Genomic DNA, 27786 nt, shown 5'->3' on the forward strand with positions numbered 1-27786 from the left:
CTAGGTACAGGGTAACCGTCTTTCAGAACCGTCACGTATAAAGGAAGACAAAGGCCCGTCGGATTCTGCAGCAAACAGCTCTCTCGCCTCTCGCGTATCCAGCTCTTGCAAACCTCCACAATGTTCTCCAAGCTCACTGTCTTCGCCACGCTTGCCCTCCCTCTTCTTGCGGCCGCCACACCCACTGCCAGGAATTCGCAGCCCACCACGGCGTGCTGTGACAGCACCGAGTCTGTACGTCTGCCCCACTTTGCATAAGTTGCCGGAGAGTCGCTGACCATCAATATTGCTCTTGCAGGCCAACTCTGCGGCGGGTGCTGCCATCCTCGCCGGGCTGGGCGTCGTCGTGCAGGACGTGACCGGTCTCATTGGCCTGGACTGCAGCCCGATCACCGCCGTGGGTGTCGGGGACGGCAATGCATGCAGCAGCCAGACTGTCTCCTGCTCTAATGGTATCATCGTGAGTATTTCCTTCCCTTGGACTGCGGAGCTTGCACTCATGCTGGTTGCATATAGGGCGGCATTGGCATTGGCTGCGCCCCCATTACCCTCTAAGCTCGTCTCGTCTTCATCTCGAGCGAGCAGTGTCAGCATCATTGTACTATAGTATAAGTTGACTGGCGGGTGTTGTATAACATCGAATGTACAGATGTGAATCGAAAGTGTTGCATAGTAGCATCATGCGTGAACAGCTTCGGTGAACGTGCCTGCGGCGAGGGACATGCGGCGTATAGTACACTCCTTTGCATGCACTATTCCATAATCAAACCGAGTGCTTCGCAGCATGATGAGAGGTATAAACAATTTACAGATATCGGATAGAATCAATTCCCAAGCTCCTCCTGGCATGAATGATTGCCACGAGCTCCTTCATGCACTCTTCCAGAATGACGACGTTGTCCAGCAGCTGCGATAGCGTCACTTGCGTCACCTTCCTCTCCTGCTCCTCCTGCTCCTCCTGCCTCTCCTCCTTCGCGCGCACAAGGTCGCTGGCAAGGCTTGTATCGCCCCACTGGCCCGAGGCAAACGCATCCGCTTCGTCCTCGTTCCACTTCTTCATCGGCTTCGCCGGCTGCCAGGGTCCATCCGACGGCACAGGCGCAAGGTACGGCTCGACAGCGATGGCGGCCGTCCGCTGGTAGTGGGGCCCGAATGGGCTCGCTTCGAGAGCCTTGTGCGCGCCGCGCGGCGTCAGCGACCCGGTCGACGTCTGAGCCTGCTTGGATCGCTTCTTGGGCGTGAAGATCGACACGAAGCTCGCGCTCTTGCTCTTCGCCTTTGGGCGCGACGTGGCGTCCGCGGGGGCCGTCGGCGGCGGGGGGACTGCGCGGGCGAAGACGCTGCCCTCGACGTCGAGCGCGAGCGTCAGCGCGTCGGTCAGGTTCTCGGAGAAGAGCAGGCCCTGCCGCCGTTCGAGCAGGAAGCGGTCAAAGTCCTCGACTAGTGTGCGGTACCGCTCGAGCTGCTGGACGAGCCCCTGGAAGATCGTGTACACGACCGGTTTCGTGCGCTCGTCGATAGCAGACGTCGCGAGCGGTGCTGTGCGTACCGCGAGGTCGTCGTTGATGCGCCAGTCAATTGACCGGTCGTCGCCGTCATCTTTATGCCTAATGAGCGAAGACCACATGTCTAGTGTGGGAGCGTCTTTGTTATCGCTCTCGGTAAAGGCCAGCCAGCCCGCAAGAGATCGGTCAGGGCAGATCGCCAGCGTGGCCAGGACCCCAGTCAGTGACATGTTCAGTTCTGGCGTGTTAGCGAAGAACCTCCGCAGTCCGTCAACCAACGAAGAGAGCATCGGGTCACTGGGGTTCAACCTGTGCTTCAGCTTCTCCCGCTCTTTCAGGTCCATGTCGATGTAGAAGCACGGCTGCGATTCGATATTTGTGAGAGCATCGCGCAGGTAGTGGTCATACCCAGTGCTGAACACATCCTCGGTGTGGTTTGGGTTTAGGCGAGACACAAGGCCGAGGTACAAGTTCATCTCGCGCTCGTGAGCCCAGAAAGTGGCTTCCGGCTGTACGAAGAGGATACTCGTCCCTGACGGCTTTGGGTCGATCATGAAAGCATCGGTATCTGCGCCTGGGTATACGAAGACTTCGTCCTCGTCGTCGTCCATCTTGGTAGGGTCTATTGGAGGAAGTAAGGAGACCGGTTGTGGGAAGCTTGTGGCGAATGGGTCGTGAATGACGACTAGTAGCCTTTCCGCCGATAGTCGGCAGTACTGCTGTAGCATGGTATGGAGTAGCTGCATTGCGGCCGTCATGGTAGCCTGAGATGCTGATCGAAGTGAACTCAAGAGAAGGTCCTTAAGCGTGAAGCGTCCCATCGATGTAAAGTACCCGGACTGCTGGTGGGCGTGTGGTGCCTCAATCTCCAGCAGGGCCATCGCCGCACTCTTCCGTCGCCGCGACTTGGCAGCTCGTGTCGACTCAGACGTCGGGGGAGCATTAGTGCTGAGGTCCAGAGTGGTGCGGTGTCGGGGCATGCGGGAGCGGGTAAAATCCTCGGTATTGTCCTCGCTTGTGAGAAATTCGACGAGCAAGTTCCCGAGCTGCCCGTTCTCGAGCGTGCGAATCATGATCTCGATATATGACATGACTGCAACGGCGCTGCCGTCTGAGTCTGAGCATTCGAGGATGGATGGGTAGAGCACATTCTCCAGAAAAACTCTCCGGACAGCATCCAGAATGGACTGGACAATTGCCGAGCCAAGCAGGGTGGAAGGGTCAAAGGATCCGTCGGGCATCTCTTGTATGACATTTCGACGGAGAACGTCCTGCAGAAACTCCAGGAGCTTTAAAAAATGGTCCAGCCGGGACCTGAAGTCTGCGTTTGACGAATCCTCGATACCCATGTATCGTCTGTTCTCCCGCTCAATCTCTTCCTTCTCCTTCACCTCCTCGGAGATCTCGACTGCACTTCCACCGAGGATCATGCCAGAAGATGGTGTCAACTCTGTTTGCACTGGTGGACGAACTTCGAGCTTCGTTGGTAATATCGAGTAAACAGCAGCCAGGCCAGCAGCAAGAACGTCAGAGAAGTCGCCGTCCAGAATGTATTCCGCCAGCGCCAAAGCCGCATCGTTTGTGGGATCGTTGCCAGAGGATAGAGTGGACGTGGAAGAGGACAAATCGTTTGAGCTCTGCGAAGGTTCGATTGATGTCATTGCAACGTCCATGAGGAAGAGAAGACCAGCACGAGCGAAATCGCCAATCTGGCCCTCACGATGTACGAAACGGAGAAGATAGTTGAAAAGCAGGAATTCGTATTCTGGTTTCCTCGTTGCGGATGACGCGGCGGTGGTATCATCTTGCAGCGAAGTGTCCTGTTCGGAAGGCATCTCGCCGGTCAAGGCCGGAGTTGCTCCACTGTTTTCCTCCTGGGTAGCAGGAGGCTCTTCTTCCTCGTCTTCTTCATCTTCCTCTTCCACGGCAAAGAGAGGCTCTGGTCTGTACCAGTGTTTGTCATGGAAGAAGATCATAAGGAGTTCTCGGTAATGTCGGATGCGGCTGCAAAGAATACATAGAAGGTTCACCACTGCAGACCGTCAGAGTTTGGGGCTGCTTGCAGGGCTATTGGACCTACGATCCACTTCGTACTCCGAAGGCTGACTCCTCATGTTAGTTCCTGCTGCACCGACGACTCGGTTCCGGCCATCTAGCTGTTCTTGAATATCGTCACCGACGCAGTTCCGGAGAAGCCTTAAAACAGCCTTGTGTACTGCAGAATGGACGAGGAACTGTTCATCAAGGAGGACGACCATGTTCTGAACAGCTCGCAGAACTTCGGCTTGGATTCCGACTGGCCTATCTAATTCGCTGAGCTTCACGAGGGTGCCAAGGATATCTATTCATATTTGAGCGAGTGTGGCTTGTAGCGAAACAGGTACTGACCATTCTTGAGCAAGTATTCGAGACAAACACCAGTACCGCTACATTTAAGAGGTATTCATTTCAACACCGCGCATATCCCTGCTGCGACATACCCCTCTTCTGTACGTGTCGATTCCCACACAAGCGCGTCCACCACGGATTGTAGGTGCGCTGGTACATCGGTCGCTTTGATCCCCCGCGCGAGTTGTCGTTCATCGGGGTGCTCTAGGGTGTTCTGAAATGCAGATAGAGGTGCGGCTTTGAGTAGTGTATGATACAGCCCAAAAGTCGATACATACCTTGATTGATGTCCATGACTTGTGAAACTCCTGCGCGTGGTCAATCTAGCAGTGACTGCAGTCAGTCTAGTTTATTACGCAGGGAGTCATTTAAGTATGCGCGCACTAACTTCAACTTTAGCGGATGGTTGAAGCCCTGACCTCAGGAATTTAGAGAAATAGTCCATCCCTTAGTGGACGAGGATGGACGGCGGTTGCAACTGGAGGCGCCTCCGCGGCACTCACGCGTATAACTGAGCGCTTCCGACGCGAGACGGTATCAGCTGGCGGTCACACTCACTGTGGATTCGGTCACGGTCGAGCAGCGTGCTGGTCATGCATCGATATCGAAATGCATTCCGGTCCTTGACCTCTGTCCACCATCGCCAGCCCTTTTCGCCCAGCCGGTTGCACGCCAGGAAAATGGCCTCCGTCAACCTCTCCACCGAACGCTTCTTCGCCGATCGCGACACCCCCGTGTGCAGCCTCGGCATAGCCAAGTCGTTCGCACAACTCAGGTATATAGAGCTCGTTGTCTGTACAGCTATTTATCTCACGAGAATTGCTGCACAGCTCAAAGGAGAAAAAGTATGCCCACTACATTGGCGAGGCCTCTTGGGCGGGTGCTCGCGTCATCCAGGAACAGACTACCCCGCAGGCATGCAAGCTTTACGATCTGCTCATCCTGACTTTCAGCAAGGACGGCAAGCTCGCTGATCTCGCCGGCTTGAAGCAGCAGTCTGGAGTCCCGGACGACGATTGGAGCGGTCTCCTGCAATATACCACGCAGGTTAGCCTGCTTCTATCGTTTGTTTACAAACACTATCTCTGATCGCGTAGGTATTGAGCAACCTGGTAAACTTCCGAAGCTTTGGCTTCACCAAAATTATTCCCCGTGTGCCAGAGGGCAGCTTCCTCGCGGTCGTAGAGAAGTCTGCCAACGCCAAACAAGCCCTTGCGTTATGGAATGAGGTATGGTTACTGGCTCGCCTGCAGGTTCTATATGCTCATCTACCACATCTGTGCAGCTGAAAGACCATATCTATCAGCTCATTCCGGAATCAAGCAACTACATCGGCAAACGTCAAGAGGGCCACGTCTCGAACTATTATCTCGGTCACCCGCCGACGGACCTCGAGGTTGCAGCCGTTCAGGCCGCCGCTGAGAAATTTGGTGTCGATGTTCTCAATACTCGGTCAGTCATATTTAAACACGCGATGTCTTCATCACAATACTAACTAGCTTGATTCAAGTGTCAAGAAGGACGGCCCCGCAGACTTCACTCTACTTGTGGCTTCCGTTGAATCAAAGTCCTCGACACACGAGTTCGAGATCGGTAACAACAAGGGCAAACTCACGATTCAGTATGGCGACCATTCTGAGGCGCTGGCGAAGGTCAACGCTGCGCTTAAGAAGGTTTATGGCACCCATCCTGGTTTGCATTCTAGATCGCTGACAGCTTGGTTAACTAGGCTAAAGATTTCGTCGCGAACGAGCACCAGGCGGCCATGCTCGAAGGCTACATCAAGTCGTGCGTAGACTAATTTTGGCCGGGTGAAACACATCTAAATGGCATCGTACAGGTTCGAGAGTGGCTCCATCCCAGACCACAAAGCCGGCTCGCGCGAATGGGTCAAAGACATTGGTCCCGTCGTGGAAAGCTATCTCGGTTTCATCGAGACCTATGTCGACCCGTACGGTGGACGCGCCGAGTGGGAAGGCTTCACAGCTATCGTCGACAAGGCACTTAGTGCCAGATATGAGGTGCTCGTGAATAGAGCACCAGAGCTGATCAAGGTTCTGCCCTGGGGCAAAGATTTTGAAGTCGACATTTTCCGCAAGCCTGATTTCACGGCGCTGAATATTGTAACGTTTGCCACTGGAGGTATCCCGGCTGGAATCAACGTAAGTTATCGATATTGAATGTACTTAGAGGTGATGCTCACAAGTGCTTAAGATTCCCGTATGTGTAGATAAACTATGCTGTGTCGAGGTGAGGCTAACACGGTCGATGCTAGAACTACTACGATATCCGTGAGTCGACGGGCTTTAAGAACGTGTCTCTGGCAGTAAGTACATGGAACAGCTTCCTTGCATCTGACCTTTTGACGCGGACCCGCAGAACATCCTGGCGGCGAAGGCTCCCAGTAAGCCAACTTCATCTGATTCTCGCGACGAATCTAGTTTCAATGACCACCGCTAGATGAGGAGCTTACTTTCATCCACCCTTCTGACGTTGATGTTTACAACAAGTGGGACAACCGCGCGTTCGAACTCCAAGTTGCCAACCATGAGCTTCTGGGTCACGGTACGGGCAAGCTGTTTGAGGAACGGGAAGACGGCTCGAAGAACTTCGATCCCGCGAAGGTATACATCCCGTTCTGTCATACGTGACCGTACTCAATAGTTGCGCAGGTCATTAACCCACTCACAGGCAAGCCGATGTCAGTTCGATCTGACTGCACCAGGAAATACATATTAACGAATCTATCGCAGTACATCATGGTATAAGCCTGGTCAGACCCCGGGCTCTGTGCTTGGCGAAGTCTCTTCATCTATGGAAGAGTGCCGCGCAGAGACAGTGGCGCTGTACCGTAGGTTACCACTTTCCATACTACTGTACCTAGGCTGATTTTCGTGCATCCAGTTGTGAGCGACCGCGATATCCTCAAAATCTTCAAGTACGAGGACGAGCAAGACGTTGAAGAAATCCAATACGTTACCTTCCTCATCATGGCTCGCGCCGGTCTTAAGGCTCTGGAGTACTATGACCCCGCAAAGAAGAAGCATGGACAGGCACACATGCAGGCTCGGTGCGTCTCATCTCTTCTCGTCTCTATGTCCTATCTCACAAGACTGCCTTAGCCTGGGTATCACCCAACACCTGATCAAATCCGGCGTCGCCCGCCTCGAAGAAGTTCGGGGTACCGACGGCAGCCTCGAGAACATCTACGTGCGCGTCGACCGCGAGGCGGTTCTCAAGCGCGGACGCAAGGCCGCGGGCGAGCTGCTCGTTGAGCTACAGGTGCGCAAGAGCACGGCGGATGGTGCGGGTGCGCGGGCGTTCTACACCGAGCTGACGACGCCGTTCCCCGGCTGGGACGGCGAGATCCGCGACGTCGTCCTCAGGAAGAAGCAGCCGCGCAAGGTGTTCGTGCAGCCGAACACGCTCGTGGAAAACGGCGAGGTCGTCCTCAAGGAATACTCCACCACGCTTGAGGGTGTCATTGAGAGCTTCATCGAGCGGAACCTCTAATGCACAGACTTAATCTAGAACCGCAATTTGTATCATTAGCCGAGATGCCTGATCACTCACCGACTGGACCCCAAGTAGGCTCACATCTTGAGTGGTAACTATGTGACATCACGCGTAGTGAGTGGAGAACGAGTACGGCAAAGCAAGAGACATAGAAAGAGTGGCTTGTGCGCGTCCCACCGGCAGCGTGAGGGCCTCAGATTTGAGCACACCGCTCCCTCGGACTCACTCGCGACGCGTATACCCGGAGAAGCCTCGACCGCAATGGGGCTCCGGCAGCGTGCTGAGGCTGGTATACTGACGCAAGCAGCGTTGTGTAGAAAGGGTGTGCAATAGTAATGGGATATCAAGGGCATGATGGATACACTATGGGTATACATTAAATGGATCTACTTGTGACGAATGATCAGATGCTTCCATGTGCAAGAGTTATGGCAATGTTCGTGGGTCTGAATGGCAGCATATAAGAGGGGCATTTAACTCTGGGGGGAAAGCATCATAGACGTACCAATGTATGTCCAAGGGATGTATATGGTAGAAGAGATAGCACGATACCCTTTTTTGCTTTTATCTATAACGTCTCGCGTATGAGTGCAACGATAACCGTGACACTAGAGGGATGTCAGCGACGAGATGCTGATCAGGGTTCACCATGGAAGGCTCACTCGTCAATTTTCTGTGCAACCGAAAGGTCAGTTAAAAATATACACTTAATGGCGAGCCACCTACCCCTCCTCGGAAGTACATGCCCTCCCTTGCAGCCGCGCGCTCGAAGGGACTGACGCGCTTCTTGTTGTGCATACAGAGGGTCGCATAGCTGATGATGCGTTCTGCCATCGTCTGCACGTGTGCGTCCTCATCTTCTCGCACGAAGTTATATGGCTAGAAGCAGCACAATCAAAAAGAAGTTAAAACCCGTATGAGCATACGTACTTCACCCTGCGCCTGGCCCACAGGAAATTTCGTCGAGGGAGGCGCATGCGTGTATTGACGTGCGACCAGCGAGCATATTTGGATCAGTTCAGTTGGGAAGACGTTATCTGAGAGTCCGTCAGTCTGATCGGGCGGGTCAGTACAGCTGAAGAGTTAATGAAAACGCGGTAGAACTAACGAAGAGAATAACCAAGTCGCCGTCTCGCAGTTTCATGGAGACATTATCGGCTTCACTAGCCGCGTCGGAACATGCTCCCCCGCGCAGACGAGCCGACCGCGGGAGCTTAGCTAATTGTCTGGCACGCGTTGTTAACCGAACAGTAAAGGGGGTAGATGAACGTAGACCGTACTTTGGACAGTTGAAGAAGTGTGTCTGAGGCTGCTGGAAGTGTATCACCTGGGAAGAACGGATGACGCAGAAACCGCTGTCTCCTAGACTACGTAACGTTCGAGGTGAGACATGCTGCAGAAAGCGTCGCGGTAAAAGCGTACTTTGCAGCCCGTAATTGTCCTGAGGACGCGTTCAGGTTTACGATGCAAGCAGTGCTCGATCCTGGCGAGTATGTCAGTTCCAATCGGTTCGCAACTAAGACTCCTGACGGACCTGCAGCCACATCTCGTTCCCTTAGAACACCTCCGTGAGCCAGGTCCATGCACTCCATCGGTGTCAACTCCCAACCTTCCACTTGCTGTCGCTCTTCGTAATCCTGCGTGGGATCAATCTCCGGCTCGCCGGCCCAGCCCAGCCTTGCATACCGATGCGCGTGATACATGAGTGCCTGCGAGAAGAGCGAAGGGTCTACTCCAGAGTCTGTCCAGCCACCGACGCCGTCGGCTATGCCCAGCGATACTCCCTGGAAAGCGGCCAGCAGGACAGGAGAGATAAGCCATACATGCAGTGTGTAGACAGAGAGAGACATCTACCGACTGGCTGCGCATCTAAGAAAAAATGAGTTTAAACATATTCTTGCTTGCTGAGAAATATGCCAGCGTACCTCTTGAATGTAGAAGAAGTCCTCGCCAATGTGCGTCCCCAGGCCACCGTTGGGTCGGGAGAGTACGTGGTCCCTCCAGCGACCAATTTCACTATCGCTCGCAAAGGGTGACCCAATGAGTTTTCGTGACTTTGGTGGCTGTGGCTTCCCTGCCCAGCTGGCACCAACATGAAAGCGGTATGGCCTTGGCAGGGCCGTGGACATCGCGCGTAACCGACATGGCCGCAAGCTGAGGGATACTTTGGCTGCGGGGCGTGTCCGAGAGGCCTGGATGAGGGCGGATGGAATAGGCAGATGTCCCATAGGACTTTGAGCAGAAATGGGCAGAAATGGGCGAAGGTAGCGAAGGGTGGTGAGGTCAGGGAGCAAAGGGAGTACGGGCTGATAACCTTGCAGTCTTGCACGCGATCACCGTTGACGCGGAGGCTGGATTTGATCGAGGAACGCCGCGTGGCCTCGGATCAAAGCGAGCTCCTCTCCGACCCAGAGGCGCAAAGTCGAAGCTCTTCAACGCTCTGGACAAGTCTTGCAAAGCATTTCAGCATGTTTCCACCCTGTATCATTCACACCACACCTCGAATGCATTGCACGATAAGCAGAGAATAGTCGTGTCGCTGCTCCAATTAAATGCTGTGTATTCTATTACTACGTGCCACCCCATCTTTTCCAATCAAACGACGAGTCCGAGTCCGAGCTCTTCCGCTTTTTCTTCGTAGCACTACTCCAGCCTTGCGCCTGGAATTCCGACGGCTCTCCTGTATTGACAGGCGCAATGTCTGTGGCGGACCCGCGCACGCCAAGATGGAAGCCCGCACTAGAGGTCCGGCCCCTCGTCGCGTCCTCCTTCAGATAAGCATTCAACTTTGTCTGGACCGTATCTGCATGCAGCCGGACAGGTGTCCCAGAGCTTTTTCGCAGCATCGCCCTGTCGGGTCCCCCGATTGTCAATTTTAGACTAGGCGGTAGGGGTGGGACTGGAAGTGTGGATATTGGCCTCGTAGGCTTCGTGGAACGAGGGGGTATCGGGAGCCTAGACTTTGGGATTTCCGGTTCGATATCGTCCTGCGAGCTATCCTCGGCAGATACACGTCGCATTTTGCGCGGCCCATTCGTGAGTCCGGATTGTTCTACTTGGGACTCACGAAGGTTGAAGGCATCCTCGAACATCTTTCTTGAAAAGGGATTGACGGTAGACTTCGTCGTTCGGGGCGTCTTGTCTTTTGCGGCCTGTGTCTTGTCGATTGCGAGCCTGCTCTTGAGCATGCTGAAGACTGCACCAACAGATTCCGTAGCTCTCTGGCTCGTGACTAGAGCCGTTGAAGACAGAGGTTGCTCATCAACGCTGATGCGTGACCGAGGCCTGTTCGTATCAGCTTCGCCAGAGATCTCGGAGCGCATTGTCTCAAGCACTGCCCAGGGAGGAGGCTCGCGGAATAGTCGTTGCGAGCTTTGATCGGCTGTTGGATTAGGGTGCCTTGCTGCGATTGACTTTGCGCGATTCGCGGGCGAAATAGACGTGGTGTGATTGTAGATTTCACCGAACTTCGGAAGCACCGGCGGTAAGGACGAAGTCTCGCTGGAGGCATAGAACACGGTTGCAGCCGCCCTCGAAGCATGTCGCCGAGCTTCGTCAGCTGCTATTCGCTCATGGTCATTGGCATGCTGGCGCAGCGGTCCCGCATGCTGGCCGTAAGCTAAATGGGACGGGCAATCAGAAATGGACTTTAAGTATTGGTCCGGACTCCGGACTCCGGACGTACCAGCTCTTCCAGTAGAACCCGGTTTCGCCCTGAGCATACTTGCAGATCTGAGGGGGCTGACTCTTCTGTGCTCCAAGGAATCGACATGCAAGAGGAACGGCTGTGGATGTGGGTAGATAGATACGCCTTGGCAAACGCGGGAGATCTCGTCTAGTGTGTCCAGTGCATTAAAGAGCGAAGCAGGATGGTAGAGTTTAGGGTCGCCATCAGGGCGGAACGGGGTATTGCGGTCTACGGGTCGGGTATATTTGGTTCCTGTAAGATCTGTAGCACACTATGTGTCATTTATGGATAGGAAGAAATGATCAAACGGACGCACCGACCACACTGAGGAGAGGAAACAGTTGAAGACTGGGTATCACATCCTTGTCTATGTGTATGCAGTGACGGAAAGACAGCATCCTGAGAGCCCAAGGGCCAGAGAGCGCAGCCGAATGCAAAGATGAGTCTACCCGTTTCACAAGGGTCTTCGCCAGCGTTCTGACCCCCCAAGACGTCAAGGACGTGGCACTGGCATCCAAAGCGGTTAAAGCATGAAGCTGTCCAAGCTGTACGATAGTGTCGTCGTTTAGCTCACAACAAGCTGGCAATTCTACAACTGTGACTAGAGCGAAATGTGGGTTGGAAGGGATAATTTGAAGCAGAGGAAGATACGGGTCCGCTAGGGGAATCTTGTATGTCCGGAAGTGCTCTGGAAGACCACCATACAGCTGGACTAACGTTGCCCAGAGACGTGGATCCACCGTCCCAAGGATTTCATGTTCAGATGTAGGCGGGTCACTTTGATATGCCGAGATGAGCTCCCGAAGTAAGTCGCGGTCACCTTCTGCTGTCGGCGGATGGTAGGGCAGCCGTATGGGTCCAAGTACGTGCAGCTGATCCGGATATTCAGACAGTATTCTAATGCATAAAGACTGGAGTGAGGGTATGTATGCCAGAGGGCCGTTCGCAGAGGCAGCTTGAGAAGTTTCGTAGGGCGCGCGTACGGCAATGTTCTTGTATGAATATTTGACAACCGTCGTGCAAGATTCGTCTGAAGTAACAGAACGCCTGGGCTGCCAAAGGGTGATTCGCTGGCTCATTGGGAAGAGTAGTTGTCAACTTGTCGTACTCGCGAATGCAGCCGCGACGATATCATCATGGACATTGGACGGGAAGTAGGAGTATTTAAGTTACCACGACTCCACGAGACTGACGCGGGCACGTGAATATCACATGATCACGCCTTATTCTTTTATCCAAGTACAGTTCCTTGGGACACTCCACTTTCTGCCCTCGCACAGCCTGTAGGGCCTATCACTACCACTTTACTGTATATAATACATCTATATCTATATGCCATCAGAAGCTCAGAGCCATCCGGTATTGTAGCGTAGGTGGGGGAGCAAAAAGCCTCGAAAATTGTCAAGCGCGCCGGTTTCAGTGATGCTGCGACCGTCACCAGAGTCGCACAGTCAACCTAAAATTCGCGAAAATATTCTTTAATACTCCGATTTATGCCCCATTCATGTGAAAAATGTGTTTCATGCTCAGGTGATAAGTGTCGAGCTGGAATACATCAGAGATGATTCCACTGAGCTTAGGCGTGACTGAGGCGTGACAAGGTTGACTGCCGCGTGACTGCCGCGTCTGCCAAGACTGCTGGTACAGGTCACAAATTATCACCCTTGTCACATCAGTCACCCTGTCCCAAGGAGTGGTAGCCGCTATCCTGGACCACCTCCGTCTTGTGTCCTTCGCCTTGACTTCAGCTTTCGTCTTTTCGCCTTGCAGCTTTCCACTGAGGTATTTCATATGTTGTAGTAATATAATGCGATTTATTTAGTATTTATATGCGAGAAACATACGAAGGGGAAGCGAATATTGATCAGGTGTCCCAAGGAGTGGTCCTACACTGTACTGCGTGCGAAATTTAACCAAATACGTTAAAATATATGCTTCCGAACAAAAAAGGCCGCTCAACATTCGGTGTGACTAGCACATCAAGCGGCTTTCCCCCTCCCTCTCTTCCCCAAAGCCGGATACCTCAGTTGCATTTCTCTAGCTTGATTTCCCTCTTTGTCGCGGGTACAAAACATGGTGTCGACGGTCCCATCTTGTAGGTTTTTTTCTCCAGCGCCATCCCCTTGCACTCATCTTCGTCCAACTTCTCCAGCAACTACACTATCTCTCGCTCCCGTTAAAGGTCGTCCGCAATATGCGGGGCCACCGCTGTTCAAGTCGGTTGCTCCCCCGCCTAGCCCCGTATTGGAGACTGCTGTAAGGCGGTTCATGGCACGCGACGCACGAAAAATCTTCGAGGCACACTGGGAAGAGGCGAAAAAGCGGTTTGGCGCATGGAATGCTGGACTCACTTTGCGGTCGTTTATAGAGAAGAATCTCAAGGTAGGCAACACGTGTCAGCCAGCAAGGATGGTCTACCTTACGCACTCTTCCTAGGAAATTGACTTGGACCCTTGGGCGCAAGCAGCAAGGGATGAGGGCGCGGACATGAACAACCTCCGGCTGCGTTATACGGGGTCAAATAGCCCACTCTCGTACGATTGCCTCTTGGTTTTCTGTCAGCTGGCTCCTACGACGCGCAACCCCGCTCTCTTCCATCTCGAGTCCAAGACCTTGATACCAGTGAGCGACAGCGTCATACTCTTCCGCAAAGGCCAGTGGCATTACGCTGCTCGTGCACCAATACCCGGACAAGAACGTCAGCTGGAAGACTGGGAATACGTAAGGTGTCTCACGGCTCGCTTCACACTCCCATGGACAGATCCACCAGCGGAAGAACACGGTAGCACTATGGATACGGGGGCTTGAAGCGGTTTGCTTGGGTGGTTATTCACGTGCATTTTTCTGGACACTTGGGCTTCTGCATATTGTATCGATAGCACTCAGCTGCAGCTAATACCATACAGTACTGTACCACTTGAATCCAAAGGGGGCTAGGAGAGGTGACGGGAAATCCGGAGTCTCATGACGCTTGCCCGACGTGGAGGGTTTTGTACAGCATGACAAGCAGTGGACAGATCTGAGCATCATGGAAACTGGCATCAGGACGTGGAGATAGTGGCTCGCTCACTCGCCAAGCGGACATGGTGTCGTTGCAGCTGCAAGTTTTGCAGAGTTCGTGCAGACTTTTCTGCCCGAAGCTGGGTGACGGCGTCGAGCGTAGGGCCGCAAGAACAAATATCAAGCATGGCCACCGTCCGTGAAATGAAATGCCATCAAATCAAACAGAAGCAGTGAAAAGAAGGGACATCCGCATAGAGACGAAATTCCCACGGCTCGGACACTCAGGCATCGACGGCTGAGGGCAAGATCTTCATCCTTCCCTATCCCAGGTCGCCTGTCGTGTCTCTCCCTCCTTCGTCTTCCGCCTTCACCCGTCTTGAATTTTCTAACTGAGACCCAACACAAGCTGTTGCAGGTCGTTTTCACTCATTAATACGTTCACACATAATCTCACCTGGAGACGCCCTGTCCGGTTGACTCTCGAAATCCCGCACGCTTACCTGTAAAGAACACACCGTGATACTCACCTCCGCCCTCGACCAAGACCCTCCGCCATGTCCGGCCACATGCCGTATGGCCAGCAGCCTGGCCAAAATCCCTTTTCAGAGGCATCGTCGCCCTACTCACAGCCGTCGCATCAATACTCCATGGACTCCGTTGGCAGCGACATGTACAACAGTCGAAACGCCAGCGCCGTCCCTCTGAACGACCCTAATGGCTACTATAGTCATTCTGGACAGTATACGCCGCAGTGTGAGTCCCTGCTTCTTTGTGTATGGATACCTCAGCGCTTTACGCTGTCGCATGTGATGCGTTGTTGTACTATGCGGCGACGTGTATGACATGGCGACACCTCAACAATGACCACTGCAAGATACCCTGTCGCTGTCTTGGACTTTCCTGCCTCTTCAAAATGTTGACCATTGTGTTTTACAGCGGCCGGTGCGAGCTCGGAAGATATGCACGACTTCGAACGACACTACGCTGAGTCGATCACCTCCCATATGAGCACGAGCACCGCTGGATTCGCAGGGAATCCATTCTCTGATATTCCCGGCTCGAGCGAACCATTTCCTGCATGGACCGCTGAGCGGCAAGCACCCATCTCCACTGAGGAAATCGAGGACATCTTTTTGGACCTCGCCCAAAAATTTGGCTTCCAGAAGGATAACATGCGGAATATGGTATGAATTGCCGCACGACTTAATGCATATATGGATTGAATGTATCGGATTGTAGTTCGACTTCCTCATGACCTTGCTCGATTCGAGAGCATCACGGATGACGCCCAACCAGGCACTCTTGACTGTCCACGCCGATTACATTGGTGGACAACACGCAAACTACAGAAAGTGGTATTTCGCCGCGCAACTGAACTTGGATGATGCCGTCGGTCAGTACAACAACCCGGGCCTACAACGCCTCCGCAGCGTGAAGGGTGGCAACGCAAAGCCGAAGTCCCTCGATAGCGCGCTGAACCGCTGGCGTAATGCTATGAACAACATGAGTCAGTATGACCGCCTCCGTCAGGTTGCCCTCTACCTGCTCTGCTGGGGTGAAGCTGGGAACGTTCGATTCACTCCAGAGTGTCTCTGCTTCATCTTCAAGTGCGCCGACGACTACTATCGGAGCCCCGAGTGCCAGAATAAGGTCGACCCGGTTCCCGAAGGTCTCTACCTTGAACAGGTCATCAAGCCGCTCTATCGTTTCATACGCGATCAGGGTTATGAAGTTATCGATGGCAAGTTCGTTCGTAAGGAGAAGGATCACGACCAGATCATTGGTTACGACGACATTAATCAGCTCTTCTGGTACCCAGAGGGTATCGCCAGGATTGTCCTATCCAGTGGTGTACGTGCTTCGATTTCTGGTCGAGCTTGTGTGTTGATCTGCATTACAGCAACGCCTCGTGGACTTCCCACCAGCACAGCGATGGTTAAAGCTCAGTCAAGTTGACTGGAGCAAGGTTTTCTTCAAGACCTACTTCGAGAAGCGTTCTATCGCTCACTTACTGGTCAACTTTAACCGTATCTGGATCTTGCACGTCGCAGTATACTGGTTCTATACCGCCTACCACTCACCCAAGGTGTATGCACCTGCAGACAAGCAGTCCCCCTCTGCACCCATGACTTGGTCTGCAACCGCCCTGGGTGGTGCTGTTGCCACGTTGATCATGATTGCAGCCACCATCGCAGAATTTTCCTACGTCCCGACGACTTGGAACAACGCCTCCCACCTTACTGCTCGTCTCATCTTCCTCGTCATCGTACTCGCACTCACCGGTGGTCCGACTGTCTATGTCGCTATGGTCGATGGCCGTCCCGCGCCGTCGAATATACCGCTTATTGTGGCGATTGTTCAGTTCTTCATCTCGGTTGTCGCTACCGTGGCATTTTCCCTGATTCCGTCTGGCCGTATGTTCGGGGATCGCGTCGCGGGCAAGTCGCGCAAATATCTTGCTTCGCAGACCTTCACTGCCTCGTACCCGACACTAACGACCTCGGCGAGGACGGCGTCCATCATGCTTTGGCTCCTGGTATTCGGCTGCAAGTTCACGGAATCTTTCTTCTTCTTGACTTCGTCGTTCAGTGCCCCGATCGCAGTCATGGCTCGTACCAAGGTCCAGAACTGTAACGACAAAATCTTTGGAAACGCTCTCTGCTCCAACCAAGTGCCATTCGCGCTTACGATCATGTATATCATGGACCTGGTCTTGTTCTTCTTGGACACGTATCTCTGGTATATCATCTGGGTCGTCATTTTCGCCATCGGTCGCTCCTTTGCTCTCGGTCTGTCTATTTGGACACCCTGGAGAGAAGTGTACACCAGGATGCCCAAGCGTATTTACGCCAAGCTTCTGGCAACGGCTGAGATGGAAGTCAAGTACAAGCCCAAGGTATGTTTTTTTTTCGCTCTTTGCGGATCGTAAAACTAACATCGTATAGGTTCTTGTTTCTCAGATCTGGAACGCCATCATCATCTCGATGTACCGGGAGCATTTGCTGTCTATTGACCATGTACAGCGGCTCCTCTACCACCAGACCGACGGCCCGAACGGAAGCCGTACTCTTCGTGCCCCGCCGTTTTTCACCAACAACAACGGCAACAGCGGCGAGTTCTTCCCGAAGGGCGGCGAAGCCGAGCGTCGCATCTCGTTTTTCGCATCGTCTCTCACTATTGCTGTCCCCGATCCTTTGCCCATCGATGCCATGCCCACGTTCACTGTCCTCGTCCCACACTACTCCGAGAAGATCTTACTCAGTCTGCGCGAGATTATCCGGGAGCAAGACCAGAACACTCGCGTTACTTTGCTCGAGTATCTCAAGCAGCTGCATCCTATCGAGTGGGACAACTTCGTGAAGGATACCAAGATCCTTGCGGAGGAATCGGGGTCTTTCGATGGCACGGCCAGTACACCTAACGAGAAGTCGAAACAGCGCGCGGACGACTTGCCATTCTACTGCATCGGTTTCAAGACTTCGGCTCCGGAGTACACTCTCCGCACTCGAATTTGGGCATCCCTGCGCTTTCAGACTCTGTACCGCACCGTCTCCGGCATGATGAACTATTCGAAGGCGATCAAGCTGCTCTATCGTGTAGAGAACCCGCAGATCGTACAGAGGTTTGCCGGCAACACCGATCGCCTTGAGCGCGAGCTGGAGCGTATGGCTCGCCGCAAGTTCAAGTTCACTGTCTCCATGCAACGATTCGCCAAATTCAACAAGGAGGAGCAAGAGAATGCGGAGTTCCTTCTGCGTGCGTATCCAGACCTGCAGATCGCATACCTGGACGAAGAGCCTGGTGCACGTGGCGAAGCACGCTTGTACTCCATCGTCATCGACGGACACTCCGAGATCGATCCCGATACCGGCAAGCGGAAGCCCAAGTTCAAGATTGAACTTCCTGGTAACCCTATTCTTGGAGACGGCAAATCGGACAACCAGAACCACGCCATTATCTTCTACCGTGGCGAGTATCTACAACTCATCGACGCCAACCAGGATAACTACTTGGAGGAGTGTATCAAGATCCGGAATATTCTTGGCGAGTTTGAGGAGTTCAACCTTTCGAACCAGAGCCCGTACGCGCAGTGGGGTCACAAGGAGTTCGCCAAACACCCGGTCGCCATCGTCGGTACTCGAGAGTACATTTTCTCAGAGAATATCGGTGTGCTCGGTGACATCGCCGCTGGAAAGGAACAGACGTTTGGTACTATGACCCCCCGTTGCCTAGCCTGGATTGGTGGCAAGTTGCACTATGGCCACCCTGACTTCTTGAACGCGGCATTTATGACCACTCGTGGTGGTGTCTCTAAGGCGCAGAAGGGTCTGCATCTGAACGAGGATATTTTCGCTGGTATGACCGCCATGAGCCGAGGCGGGCGAATCAAGCATTCTGAGTACTACCAGTGCGGCAAAGGTCGAGATCTTGGTTTCGGTACTATCCTCGGTTTCCAGACGAAGCTCGGTATCGGTATGGGTGAGCAGATGCTCAGTCGCGAGTATTACTACCTCGGCACACAACTCCCCATGGATCGGTTCTTATCGTTCTACTACGGTCACCCCGGATTCCACATCAACAACATCTTGGTCATCTACTCTATCCAGATCTTCATGTTGACGCGTGCGTGATCCCGCGCATCTCATTTTGACTGTGGCTTACTGGTCTTTTAGTGGTCTATATTGGCACTTTGAACAAGCAGCTCGCCATCTGCAAGGTCGATTCACATGGCAACGTTCTGCCCGGCCAGCCGGGTTGCTACAACCTCATTCCCGTGTTCGACTGGATCAAACGGTGTATCGAGTCTATCTTCTTGGTGTTCTTCATTGCTTTCTTGCCGCTGTTCTTGCAAGGTTGGTATCAATCCCACTACCCCCGCAACGTCTTGCTGATCGATTTGCAGAATTGCTGGAACGCGGAACCGGCAAGGCGCTCATCCGTCTCGGGAAGCACTTTCTATCGCTTTCTCCAATCTTCGAGGTTTTCTCCACTCAAATCTACTCACAATCCATTCTCAGCAATTTGACGTTCGGTGGTGCTCGCTATATCGCTACCGGACGTGGTTTTGCCACAACCCGACTGTCTTTCACCGTTCTCTACTCAAGATTCGCGGGTCCTAGCATCTACATGGGTATGCGGAATGTCTTGATGTTGCTCTACGCGACGATGGCCATCTGGACGCCCTTCCTCATCTACTTCTGGTTCTCTGTTATGTCACTTTGCGTTGCACCTTTCATCTTCAATCCTCACCAGTTCAACTTCGCGGACTTCATCATTGACTACCGGGAGTTCCTGCGGTGGATGTCTCGTGGCAACTCGCGGCACAAGGCGAGCTCGTGGTATGGCTACTGCCGTCTCTCGCGCACGATGATTACGGGTTACAAGAAGAAGAAACTGGGTCATCCCTCCGAGAAGCTCTCCGGTGATGTACCTCGTGCGCCGTGGCGTGCGGTCCTGTTCTCGGAGGTCATCTGGCCGATCTGCCAGTCGATCATCTTTGTGGTGGCCTACATGTTCGTCAAGTCCTTCCCGAACCAGAACGGCCAACAGAACCCGAGCCCGCTCATCCGTATCGCTGTTATCGCTATTGGCCCTGTCGTTTGGAATGCTGCAGTGCTCCTTGCGCTGTTCTTCCTGTCTCTCTTCCTCGGACCCGTCTTCGGCTCTGTCAAGAAGTTCCCGTCCGTCATCGCCGCTCTTGCTCATTTCCTTTCATTGGTTGGCCTGGTTGCCTTCTTTGAGTTTTTCGTAAGTCCGTTTGTCATAGCATTGCCCAGGCTTTCCTGAAACCATGTTCTACTATCAGTGGTTCTTGGAACTTTGGGATGCTTCTCACGCCGTATTGGGCATCATCTCTATCATTGCCATCCAGCGCGCTATCCAGAAGATCCTTATCTCCGTCTTCCTTTCCCGTGAATTCAAGCACGACGAGACGAATTTGGCCTGGTGGTCTGGAAAGTGGTACGGTCGTGGTCTTGGCACTTCGGCCATCTCGCAGCCTGCTCGCGAATACGTTGTCAAGATCGTAGAGATGTCTCTGTGGACTTCTGACTTCTTGCTCGGCCATATCCTTTTGATTATCATGACGCCGCCTATCTTCATACCCTTCATTGACAGGTTGCACTCTACAATGCTCTGTGAGTCCTGCGATTAGCATTCCTCTGATTTGTGTCTAAACTCTCTTTAGACTGGTTGCGTCCGTCAAAGCAGATCCGGTCACCACTGTTCTCCACCAAGCAGAAGCGCCAGCGTAGATGGATCGTACGTTCTCCAAGGTGGTGTTTCGTGGACCTCTCTCTCAATGCCTCTCACAGGTCTTCAAATATACTTTTGTCTACCTGGTTGTCGTCGCACTTTTGGCTGCTCTGGTCGTCTTGCGTATGTTTTACTCACCGCTCTAATACTGGCCCTCGTCTGACCACCTTCTGCAGCCGCTCTGTTCCGTGACAGGATCACCCTCAACTGCACAGTTTGCCAGAACATTTAATGATAGTCCATTCGCTGCTTCCGCGGAATATGACTTGCAATTTACGCTCGCATCGCTTTCAATAGCATACTCACCCGCCTCGCCCGCACATTGTATATCCATCTATCGGCAGGTTACATCACGGATATTTTCTGTAATACCACCCATCATCTTAGATCTATCTCGACCATTGGTTCAGCTAGTGCTGTGGCTACAGGAAGAAAAACTCCTGACACGTAGGCATCGCAGGCTACAGAAGCTTGAGTATCTGGGTGACGAAGGCATGTCTACACTCACCAGTCCGGGGCTCGTGGCGGTCGACCTCGTCAGATTCAACCCGGTGTGATTCGCGTTAGTGTTCTTGTTGCCGAGCACAGGAGTCTCCTTCGCTTCCTTGATCTCCCTCAGCTCCTTGGTATCAACGGTCTTCATTTCCAGGGTCTTCTGCAAGGAGCGGCGCTGGCTCTGAATGTCAGCACACAAACCACTCGACTGCGAACGTTGAGTGTACCTTCAGCTCCTTAGTCTGTTTCCTCATAGCTTTAATAATGCTGTTGTTCTCCTTGTTTCGCAGAGACAGTTCCCTCGCTTTGATGTCCTCCTCGCGCTTCTTGTATTGCGACACCTCCTCCGTGAGGCTCACGATAATCGTTTGCAGCTGTTGTACCGTCGCCGACGCAGAGCCCTCAGCGAAGGTGTGCATCGCCTGGCGGAGCTCAATGTTCTCCTTCTCGAGCGCGTTGCAGCGTTCAAAGGCTGCCATCGCCATCTCCTGCATCTCTTGCACGTTCTGCGCGAGGGACTTCCAGGCCTCGCCCTCCTCCCTCGTCCTCTTCAGGTCACACTCTAAGACGATGTTCGCCGCCTTGAGTTTGGCATGCTCCTGGACGAGTTCTGCGTCCGCCTACACAACGTGCTGTGAGCTCGTGTACACTCACGACGTGAAAGGGCGCACTGCTTACCTCGCCGAGGGTGCTCACATACTGCGTCAGCAGACGAGCTTGCTTCGCGGCTGCCTGGGCAGTTGTCGTGAGTGCTTCGACCTGCACCTGAAGTTGTATGACCGTCTTCAACGCCTCGGATTGACTAGCAGGTGCGGGCCGACCGCTGCTCTCGTTCCCGATGTGCGACGACGTCGTCGTAAGTGGCTCGGACGCTGACTCTCTCATGGCTGAGACACTGGCTGCTTTCGTGGGCCTTGTTCGCGAGCCGGAAGGTGCACCGAAGTTCAGTCCATGCTGCAGAGCGGCAGCCCTGCTAGTACTGCTAGGAGGCTGGCGGTCAGCCGCGCAGGCTCAGGACACGAACGTCAGCCTCGATCAAGATGAGAGCTCGGTACCGTCTGCGGACAAGTATTCAGCGGTCCGGTATATAAACTTCATTCATTCAGCGCATGGAGATATTCCTGGACACACATTTTATCAGGGTGGATGTCCGAGGAAGTGATGGAGGGGTAGCGGGCGCATCAAGCGACATGAACTGAGTCGAGTCGGTCATCTCAGCGATGGTGTGTGTCCCTGCGATTGGCTCTTAATCGCCGGCTGACTCCCGTTTTGCTGGTCTCCTGTGTGCGACTTGTTTGTCCAAAGTCAACAGCACATCAGCCCCAGAAGGCAGCCCCGAGCACGGTGATAACTCCGCCGACAGCAGCTCTTCGCATTGTTTTGCATTGTGGGTGTTCGGACCCGTGGTGGACGCGTGTTTACGGAACGACACGGCGGTGCACGAACTAGAATACACAGCTGTATGTAAAAAACCATGAGACAGTCTTCTTCCGCTACAAACGCGGCTTCCGCCACAGTGCGTCTACTTTCTCTCATGGCTCCGAACTGCGTCCCTCACCCTGACATAGTTGCTCCAAAGGACTTTCCACTCAGACTCGAGAGTGCCCTCACCAGCCTTACCTATGCCGGCCGGACCATCCGCGGCGACGCCAACCCAGCCAAGCGCTCGCTCGTAGCATTCCATCGCTTTCTCCTTCGACCCAGGGGCGTCAGACGCCTCGGCCAGCACGCCCATAAGAGACCAGGCCTCTGCAGCCGTGCGGCGTGAGTCTCGTAGGAGACTGCGTGCTGGCTTCCGCATAGAGACCGATTTGGTGTAAGCAGAGGTCAGCGCCGCTTCCGATGACGGCGGGTGAGGGATCTTAGACTGAGGTGCGTCGGGATGGATGGGTGGCAGGCCGGTCAGGGTGAGGGCGACACGTTCAGCAGACTCTGCAGCACGTGTAAGCCATTCAATCGAAGCGACTGGTTTGTTGCGGAGTGCATAAAGGACCTCCGCGAGGTGGATTGAAAGAAGCGAAGATCGGTGGAGGACATACAACGCATGGAGAGCCTGGGGTGGTGACGCCGCCTGTAGAGACTCGGGTTGCGGGATTGTCCGCAAGAGCTCGAGAGACTGCTCTTCAAGGATTTGCGCTTGACGCAGCTGCCCTGAAGTTGCGTAGAAGGCGGAGAGGGAGACGAGGAGCGAGAGGAAGGTACGCTGAGTCAGGGGCTCGGAGGGTAGTGTGTTTGGGATGACAAGTTTACCGGCAGCCTCCGCCGGTGACTGCTTGCCCTGCAGGAGGTCAAGCGCACGAGTCCACCAGGTCATGGCTTCGTCCTTGTCGCCGAGCCTTCTGTTAATATCTCCGAGTTTGAGAGCAGTGCGTGCTGCCAAAACACCCTGGCCAGGCTGAGCAGCCCATACTCTTTCGTATTCGGCTCGAGCTTCGAAGAGTGCATCTCGCGTGCCCATCCGCTCCATGATGTCCGCATGTCGCGCAAGGAGGTCACCGATCGTCTGAACATGTAGCTTGCCCGACGCTATTCGTCCCTCGGCTATCCGTAGAGCGGTTTTGACGAACTCTTGAGCATATTCGAGTCTTCCTTCCACGACGTTCAGTCCCCCCGCACCAGAACCACCTCGGCCGGTGAACGCGTTCGATCCAATGACGCTCGCACCTGAACCTGTACCCCAGATTTGTGCCATCCACGCGGCGCGGAGGGAATGGCGAACAAAGTATCCCAAGGCCGGATCTGTTCCTCCTTTCTCTCCTCCCGTCCACTTCTCTGCCTCTAAATGCCATTGCCACCTCCGTGTCTCTCCATCAGGTTCAGGAGCGAGTTCAACGTGTTCCACCCACTGGTGTGTACCCTCAAACGCAGCATATAGCGTCACCGATACTGTCAAGAGGCCGACGGCGGAGTATTTGAGGAAGCGTTTGAAGACGCCAAAGGTAAAGACGGTGTTCTGGATGAAATGCTCCTGAATTGGCGAAGGGGATATAGGATCAGGTGGGGTGTGGGTAGACTGCTCCCTAGAGTTTGACTGAAATCTGCGACACGCTCGCTGTGTGCTGTATGTTGTGCGCCGAGGCAGAGCAAACGTTGCCCGTCGCACGCCTCGAGACAACATTTGGTTGGGACCAAGGGGCCAATGACGCCCTCGTGCGGGTAAACAGATCGTAATTAGCGTTACTCAAGCGCGCTTCGCGTTTGCTTTCCGGGACCGCGCCACTGCAGTAGTAGTCGCCCTTTCCCCTCTTGTCGTTCTCAACCACTCTTCAGGCTGTCTCTGCACCCTCCAGCTCGCCTTTAACTCGCCATGAAATTCTACATTGATGATCTCCCTGTATGCTCGTCTGTGTCTTCCTGTTGGACTTGAGCTGAGCTGAGCTGTGTAGGTAATTTTCCCTTATGACCGGATATACCCAGGTGCGTTCGTGCACCGACGATGCTCTTGTCGTAATTTAACCCCCAACCGCATGCAGAACAATACTCGTATATGTGCGACTTGAAGCGGACACTCGATGCAGGCGTATGCGTCTCGTCCAATTTACCTTCCGGACGGACGCCTTACTTAACAACCTCAGGGTCACTGTGTACTCGAGATGCCGTCAGGAACCGGCAAGACCGTGTCATTGTTGTCGCTGATTGTATCATATCAACAAGTGAGTCTATGCACGCGTATGTCGGAGCTGACTTGATATATCTGCATACTAGTTCTATCCTGCACGACGGAAGCTCATTTACTGCTCACGAACGGTTCCTGAGATCGAGAAGGCCCTTGCTGAGCTAAAACGTCTCATGGAGTATCGGCTCTCTATCGCTGAGACAGAAGAACAACAAGCAAAGGAGAGAGGATTCTATGGCCTCGGTCTAACCAGCAGGAAGAATCTGTGTATACACCCTGAAGTGGGTCGCAGTCGCGCACTGAGTTTGAATGGGAACACATGAGATGTACTCACGCTGGGTTGCAGGTTTCAAAGGAGAAGAAGGGCAGGGTTGTCGATGCGCGATGTCGAGACCTCACGAACAGCGCGGTCTGCCAGAAGGGCCGAGACAACCCCGGCTCTGTCGACCTCTGCGATTGGCATGAGGTTTGCTTCCATCCACATCCCGTCGACGACGATCTGACTCAGAGTAGAACCTTGGTAAACTCGAACCTGGCAACTTGATTCCTCCTGGCATATGGACGCTGGCAGACGTCCTCCAGTACGGCCGTGACAACGTTGTTTGTCCATATTTCCTCGTGCGACGAATGGTGAGTAAGTATCAATGTATATTTGCATTGTACTCACTGTTTCCCGGACACCTAGATGGCCTTCGTCGACGTCGTCATCTACTCGTTCCACTACCTTCTCGACCCTAAGGTCGCGGAGCAAGTCTCCAAAGAGATGTCAAAGGACTCTATTGTCGTCTTCGATGAAGCGCACAACATCGGTAAGAGACGAAGCGCTATGGACGCGGCGAAGCATAGCTGTGAACCTTATACCTCTAGATAACGTCTGTATTGAATCGCTTAGCATTGATCTCACAAGACCGATGCTCGACTCGGCAGCCAGGAGCGTCACGCGCCTGGGAGACAAGATCGAGGAGTAAGACTGCTCACTCATAGGAAGCCCATCACGCCCTGACCTGCTGACTGCTCTCCAGAATTAAGCGCACCGACGCATCAAAGTTACAGGACGAATATGCAAAACTCGTGGAGGGGTTACAGGAGGCTGCGACTGATGAAGATTCACTTGTGGCGAATCCTGGTGAATTCGCCGCCTTTCCTCCCACCCTCGTCTCTGACGTAGGCTCTGCTCATAGTGCTTCCCGAAGATCTCCTGACAGAGGCTATTCCTGGGAACATTCGTAAGGCAGAACATTTCGTGGCGTTCCTCAAGCGCTTTGTTGAGTACCTCAAGGTTTGTGGGCGTTCGTCGGTATCAATGGCCGCCGTGCTCTGCTGACGCTTTTTGTACTAGGTTTGTTTCACCTATAACACGCTCAAATTTGTCCTGATGGGTAAGCTGGCATCCAGACGCGCATGCGTGTGCTGCACGTTGTGGCCGAGACACCGCTATCATTCCTCCAGCACCTAAAGGACATTACGTATATCGAGCGTAGGCCGCTGCGGTTCGTGCGGGAAGCCTCTAGTCAAGCAGTTTGCTAACCCTGTGTTGTCAGCTTCTGTGCGGAGCGCCTTCAATCACTTGTTCGCACCCTGGAATTGAACCGCTTGGACGAATTCTCCGCATTGCAAAAAGTCGCAAGCTTTGCCACCCTTGTCGCCACGTACGAGAAAGGTGCATCTGCTCTCACGCGAGGAATGTTTGCCTTTTCGCTAACTTGTCTCTCAGGCTTCCTGCTTATTCTTGAGCCGTTCGAGACAGACAATGCTACCGTGCCGAACCCTATCTTTCACTTCACGTAAGCTTGTCATAGCTACTCTTTCCGTCTGCTTATGCTTATCGAAGCTTCCAGTTGTTTGGATCCTTCGATAGCGATTAAAACTGTCTTCGAGCGTTTCAGCAGCGTAGTCATCACATCTGGGACGATTTCGCCATTGGATATGTACCCGAAGATGCTCCAATTTACCCCCGTCATTCAAGAATCATATTCGATGACCCTGACGCGCAACTCATTCTTGCCCCTGGTGAGTGCGCTTGATGTGCTATCACGGATACGAAACCATGCCGACGCTCTGCTGCAGGTCATTACTCGAGGCAGTGACCAAGTTGCTATCAGCTCACGCTTCGAGGTCAGGAACGATCCAGCAGTAGTACGTAACTTCGGTAGTATCCTCATCGAGTACAGCAAGATTGTACCGGACGGAATCGTGGCATTCTTCCCCAGCTATCTGTACATGGAGAGCATAGTCGCAGCCTGGAATGACATGGTACGCTTTTCCGTCATTCATGACCTCATCCCTCGGCCGCTCACCCTGCGTCCAGGGCATTCTAAACGAAGTCTGGAAATACAAGCTCATCTTTGTGGAGACGCCGGACGCCAATGAGACAAGCATCGCGCTTGAAAACTACCGTAGGGTAAGAATGATGGCCCTGTCGCGAGTTCCGCTGTTCTCATCCGAAGCTTACACTTTGACCAGGCATGCGATAACGGCCGTGGTGCGGTTCTTCTCTCCGTGGCACGCGGTAAGGTGTCAGAAGGTATTGATTTTGATCACAACTATGGTCGCGCGGTCATCATGTTTGGGTCAGTGCCGGAAATCCCGAAATAATTGCTCGCTGCTGATGCACTCGCTCATGATGCAGTGTCCCGTACCAGTACACCGAGAGTCGCATACTGAAGGCTAGGCTGGAATACTTGCGCGACACCTACCGCATACGAGAGTCAGAGTTTCTCGGCTTCGACGCTATGCGTAACGCGGCGCAATGTGTCGGGCGTGTGTTGCGTGGTAAGACGGATTGGGGTTTGATGGTGTTTGCGGACAAGGTACGTCTACTGTTAGCCTTTCCGAACGCTGCTCACCTGCGACCCCAAGAGGTTTGCCCGCGCAGACAAGCGAGCCAAGCTCCCTCGTTGGATTAACCAGTACATCACAGAGACGGCCTCAAATCTGTCAACAGACATGGCCATCACCCTGTCGAAGCTGTTCATGCGCACCATCTCCCAGAATCCGAACGAGAATCAGACCGGGATCTCTCTCTGGACGCTCGAGGACGTTGAGCGACAGCAGGCGAAGCAGAAGGAATTAGCTCTAGAAGCGGAGAAGCAACAGCCAGAAACAGTACAAGACGACGACGAATACGGGGACGGTGGTCTAGACGACAATACGCTGGCGACAATAGACCTAGATATATAGGGGGCCGAAACGCATTTTGTTCATCTCTCTCAAGAGGTGCTACCTGCAGCGGCCTCCCTCGCGTCTTCTTCATTGCACTTGTCGCATTTTCCTGAGAACTAGAGGGTGCATTAGTGTTATAGCAAGGGGCACAGTAGACT

General features: G+C 53.6%; 10 protein-coding genes across 10 annotated transcripts; 5 read left to right on the forward strand and 5 right to left on the reverse strand.

Moving 5' to 3' along the window:
* Positions 1 to 120: 120 nt before the first annotated feature.
* Positions 121 to 555, forward strand: PHACADRAFT_95750 (uncharacterized protein; the record flags this gene model as incomplete). Its single annotated transcript, XM_007395698.1, has 3 exons — positions 121 to 234; positions 299 to 460; positions 517 to 555. The coding sequence occupies 3 exons, from the start codon at positions 121 to 123 to the stop codon at positions 553 to 555; spliced, it is 315 nt and encodes a 104-aa protein (XP_007395760.1).
* Positions 556 to 805: 250 nt separating this feature from the next.
* Positions 806 to 4385, reverse strand: PHACADRAFT_143766 (uncharacterized protein; the record flags this gene model as incomplete). Its single annotated transcript, XM_007395699.1, has 6 exons — positions 4282 to 4385; positions 4172 to 4216; positions 3986 to 4107; positions 3894 to 3931; positions 3586 to 3846; positions 806 to 3537 (listed from the first exon to the last, which is right to left on the reverse strand). Exons 1-6 carry the CDS (start codon positions 4336 to 4338, stop codon positions 806 to 808), a joined length of 3255 nt encoding a protein of 1084 aa, XP_007395761.1. The 5' UTR covers positions 4339 to 4385.
* Positions 4386 to 4533: 148 nt separating this feature from the next.
* Positions 4534 to 7495, forward strand: PHACADRAFT_256057 (uncharacterized protein). Its single transcript, XM_007395700.1, has 15 exons — positions 4534 to 4668; positions 4724 to 4940; positions 4991 to 5122; positions 5179 to 5345; positions 5404 to 5566; positions 5623 to 5681; positions 5734 to 6055; positions 6108 to 6113; positions 6169 to 6219; positions 6273 to 6297; positions 6354 to 6517; positions 6566 to 6594; positions 6647 to 6744; positions 6798 to 6963; positions 7016 to 7495. The coding sequence occupies exons 1-15, from the start codon at positions 4574 to 4576 to the stop codon at positions 7404 to 7406; spliced, it is 2085 nt and encodes a 694-aa protein (XP_007395762.1). The 5' UTR covers positions 4534 to 4573; the 3' UTR covers positions 7407 to 7495.
* A 482-nt stretch (positions 7496 to 7977) lies between these two features.
* Positions 7978 to 9538, reverse strand: PHACADRAFT_195471 (uncharacterized protein; the record flags this gene model as incomplete). Its single annotated transcript, XM_007395701.1, has 10 exons — positions 7978 to 8017; positions 8072 to 8082; positions 8136 to 8288; positions 8340 to 8462; positions 8518 to 8635; positions 8690 to 8776; positions 8832 to 8892; positions 8944 to 9193; positions 9264 to 9278; positions 9335 to 9538. 10 exons carry the CDS (start codon positions 9536 to 9538, stop codon positions 7978 to 7980), a joined length of 1062 nt encoding a protein of 353 aa, XP_007395763.1.
* Positions 9539 to 9904: 366 nt separating this feature from the next.
* Positions 9905 to 12255, reverse strand: PHACADRAFT_208957 (uncharacterized protein). Its single transcript, XM_007395702.1, has 3 exons — positions 11414 to 12255; positions 11095 to 11358; positions 9905 to 11028 (listed from the first exon to the last, which is right to left on the reverse strand). Exons 1-3 carry the CDS (start codon positions 12174 to 12176, stop codon positions 9980 to 9982), a joined length of 2076 nt encoding a protein of 691 aa, XP_007395764.1. The 5' UTR covers positions 12177 to 12255; the 3' UTR covers positions 9905 to 9979.
* A 797-nt stretch (positions 12256 to 13052) lies between these two features.
* Positions 13053 to 14280, forward strand: PHACADRAFT_256061 (uncharacterized protein). Its single transcript, XM_007395703.1, has one exon. The coding sequence runs from the start codon at positions 13171 to 13173 to the stop codon at positions 13531 to 13533; it is 363 nt and encodes a 120-aa protein (XP_007395765.1). The 5' UTR covers positions 13053 to 13170; the 3' UTR covers positions 13534 to 14280.
* Positions 14281 to 14447: 167 nt separating this feature from the next.
* PHACADRAFT_256062 (glycosyltransferase family 48 protein) lies at positions 14448 to 20754 on the forward strand. The gene is made up of 11 exons (XM_007395704.1): positions 14448 to 14853; positions 15037 to 15284; positions 15340 to 15951; positions 16001 to 16996; positions 17046 to 18723; positions 18774 to 18953; positions 19004 to 19848; positions 19907 to 20237; positions 20288 to 20361; positions 20415 to 20478; positions 20532 to 20754. The coding sequence occupies exons 1-11, from the start codon at positions 14655 to 14657 to the stop codon at positions 20585 to 20587; spliced, it is 5283 nt and encodes a 1760-aa protein (XP_007395766.1). The 5' UTR covers positions 14448 to 14654; the 3' UTR covers positions 20588 to 20754.
* A 23-nt stretch (positions 20755 to 20777) lies between these two features.
* Positions 20778 to 21925, reverse strand: PHACADRAFT_143775 (uncharacterized protein; the record flags this gene model as incomplete). The annotated part of the gene is made up of 4 exons (XM_007395705.1): positions 21505 to 21925; positions 21078 to 21470; positions 20864 to 21025; positions 20778 to 20816 (listed from the first exon to the last, which is right to left on the reverse strand). Exons 1-4 carry the CDS (start codon positions 21733 to 21735, stop codon positions 20778 to 20780), a joined length of 825 nt encoding a protein of 274 aa, XP_007395767.1. The 5' UTR covers positions 21736 to 21925.
* A 221-nt stretch (positions 21926 to 22146) lies between these two features.
* PHACADRAFT_256066 (uncharacterized protein) lies at positions 22147 to 24026 on the reverse strand. Its single transcript, XM_007395706.1, has one exon. It carries the CDS (start codon positions 23315 to 23317, stop codon positions 22373 to 22375), a length of 945 nt encoding a protein of 314 aa, XP_007395768.1. The 5' UTR covers positions 23318 to 24026; the 3' UTR covers positions 22147 to 22372.
* Positions 24027 to 24151: 125 nt separating this feature from the next.
* On the forward strand, positions 24152 to 27762 carry PHACADRAFT_256068 (uncharacterized protein). The gene is made up of 20 exons (XM_007395707.1): positions 24152 to 24184; positions 24237 to 24267; positions 24324 to 24370; positions 24426 to 24503; positions 24556 to 24747; positions 24813 to 24932; positions 24980 to 25096; positions 25152 to 25275; positions 25334 to 25430; positions 25489 to 25592; positions 25648 to 25745; positions 25862 to 25956; positions 26008 to 26126; positions 26181 to 26250; positions 26305 to 26476; positions 26534 to 26719; positions 26775 to 26867; positions 26930 to 27036; positions 27096 to 27276; positions 27326 to 27762. The coding sequence occupies exons 1-20, from the start codon at positions 24158 to 24160 to the stop codon at positions 27644 to 27646; spliced, it is 2379 nt and encodes a 792-aa protein (XP_007395769.1). The 5' UTR covers positions 24152 to 24157; the 3' UTR covers positions 27647 to 27762.
* The last annotated feature ends 24 nt before the right edge of the window (positions 27763 to 27786 follow it).

This window comes from Phanerochaete carnosa (genome assembly GCF_000300595.1).
Source record: "Phanerochaete carnosa HHB-10118-sp unplaced genomic scaffold PHACAscaffold_5, whole genome shotgun sequence".
Lineage (NCBI taxonomy): Eukaryota > Fungi > Basidiomycota > Agaricomycetes > Polyporales > Phanerochaetaceae > Phanerochaete > Phanerochaete carnosa.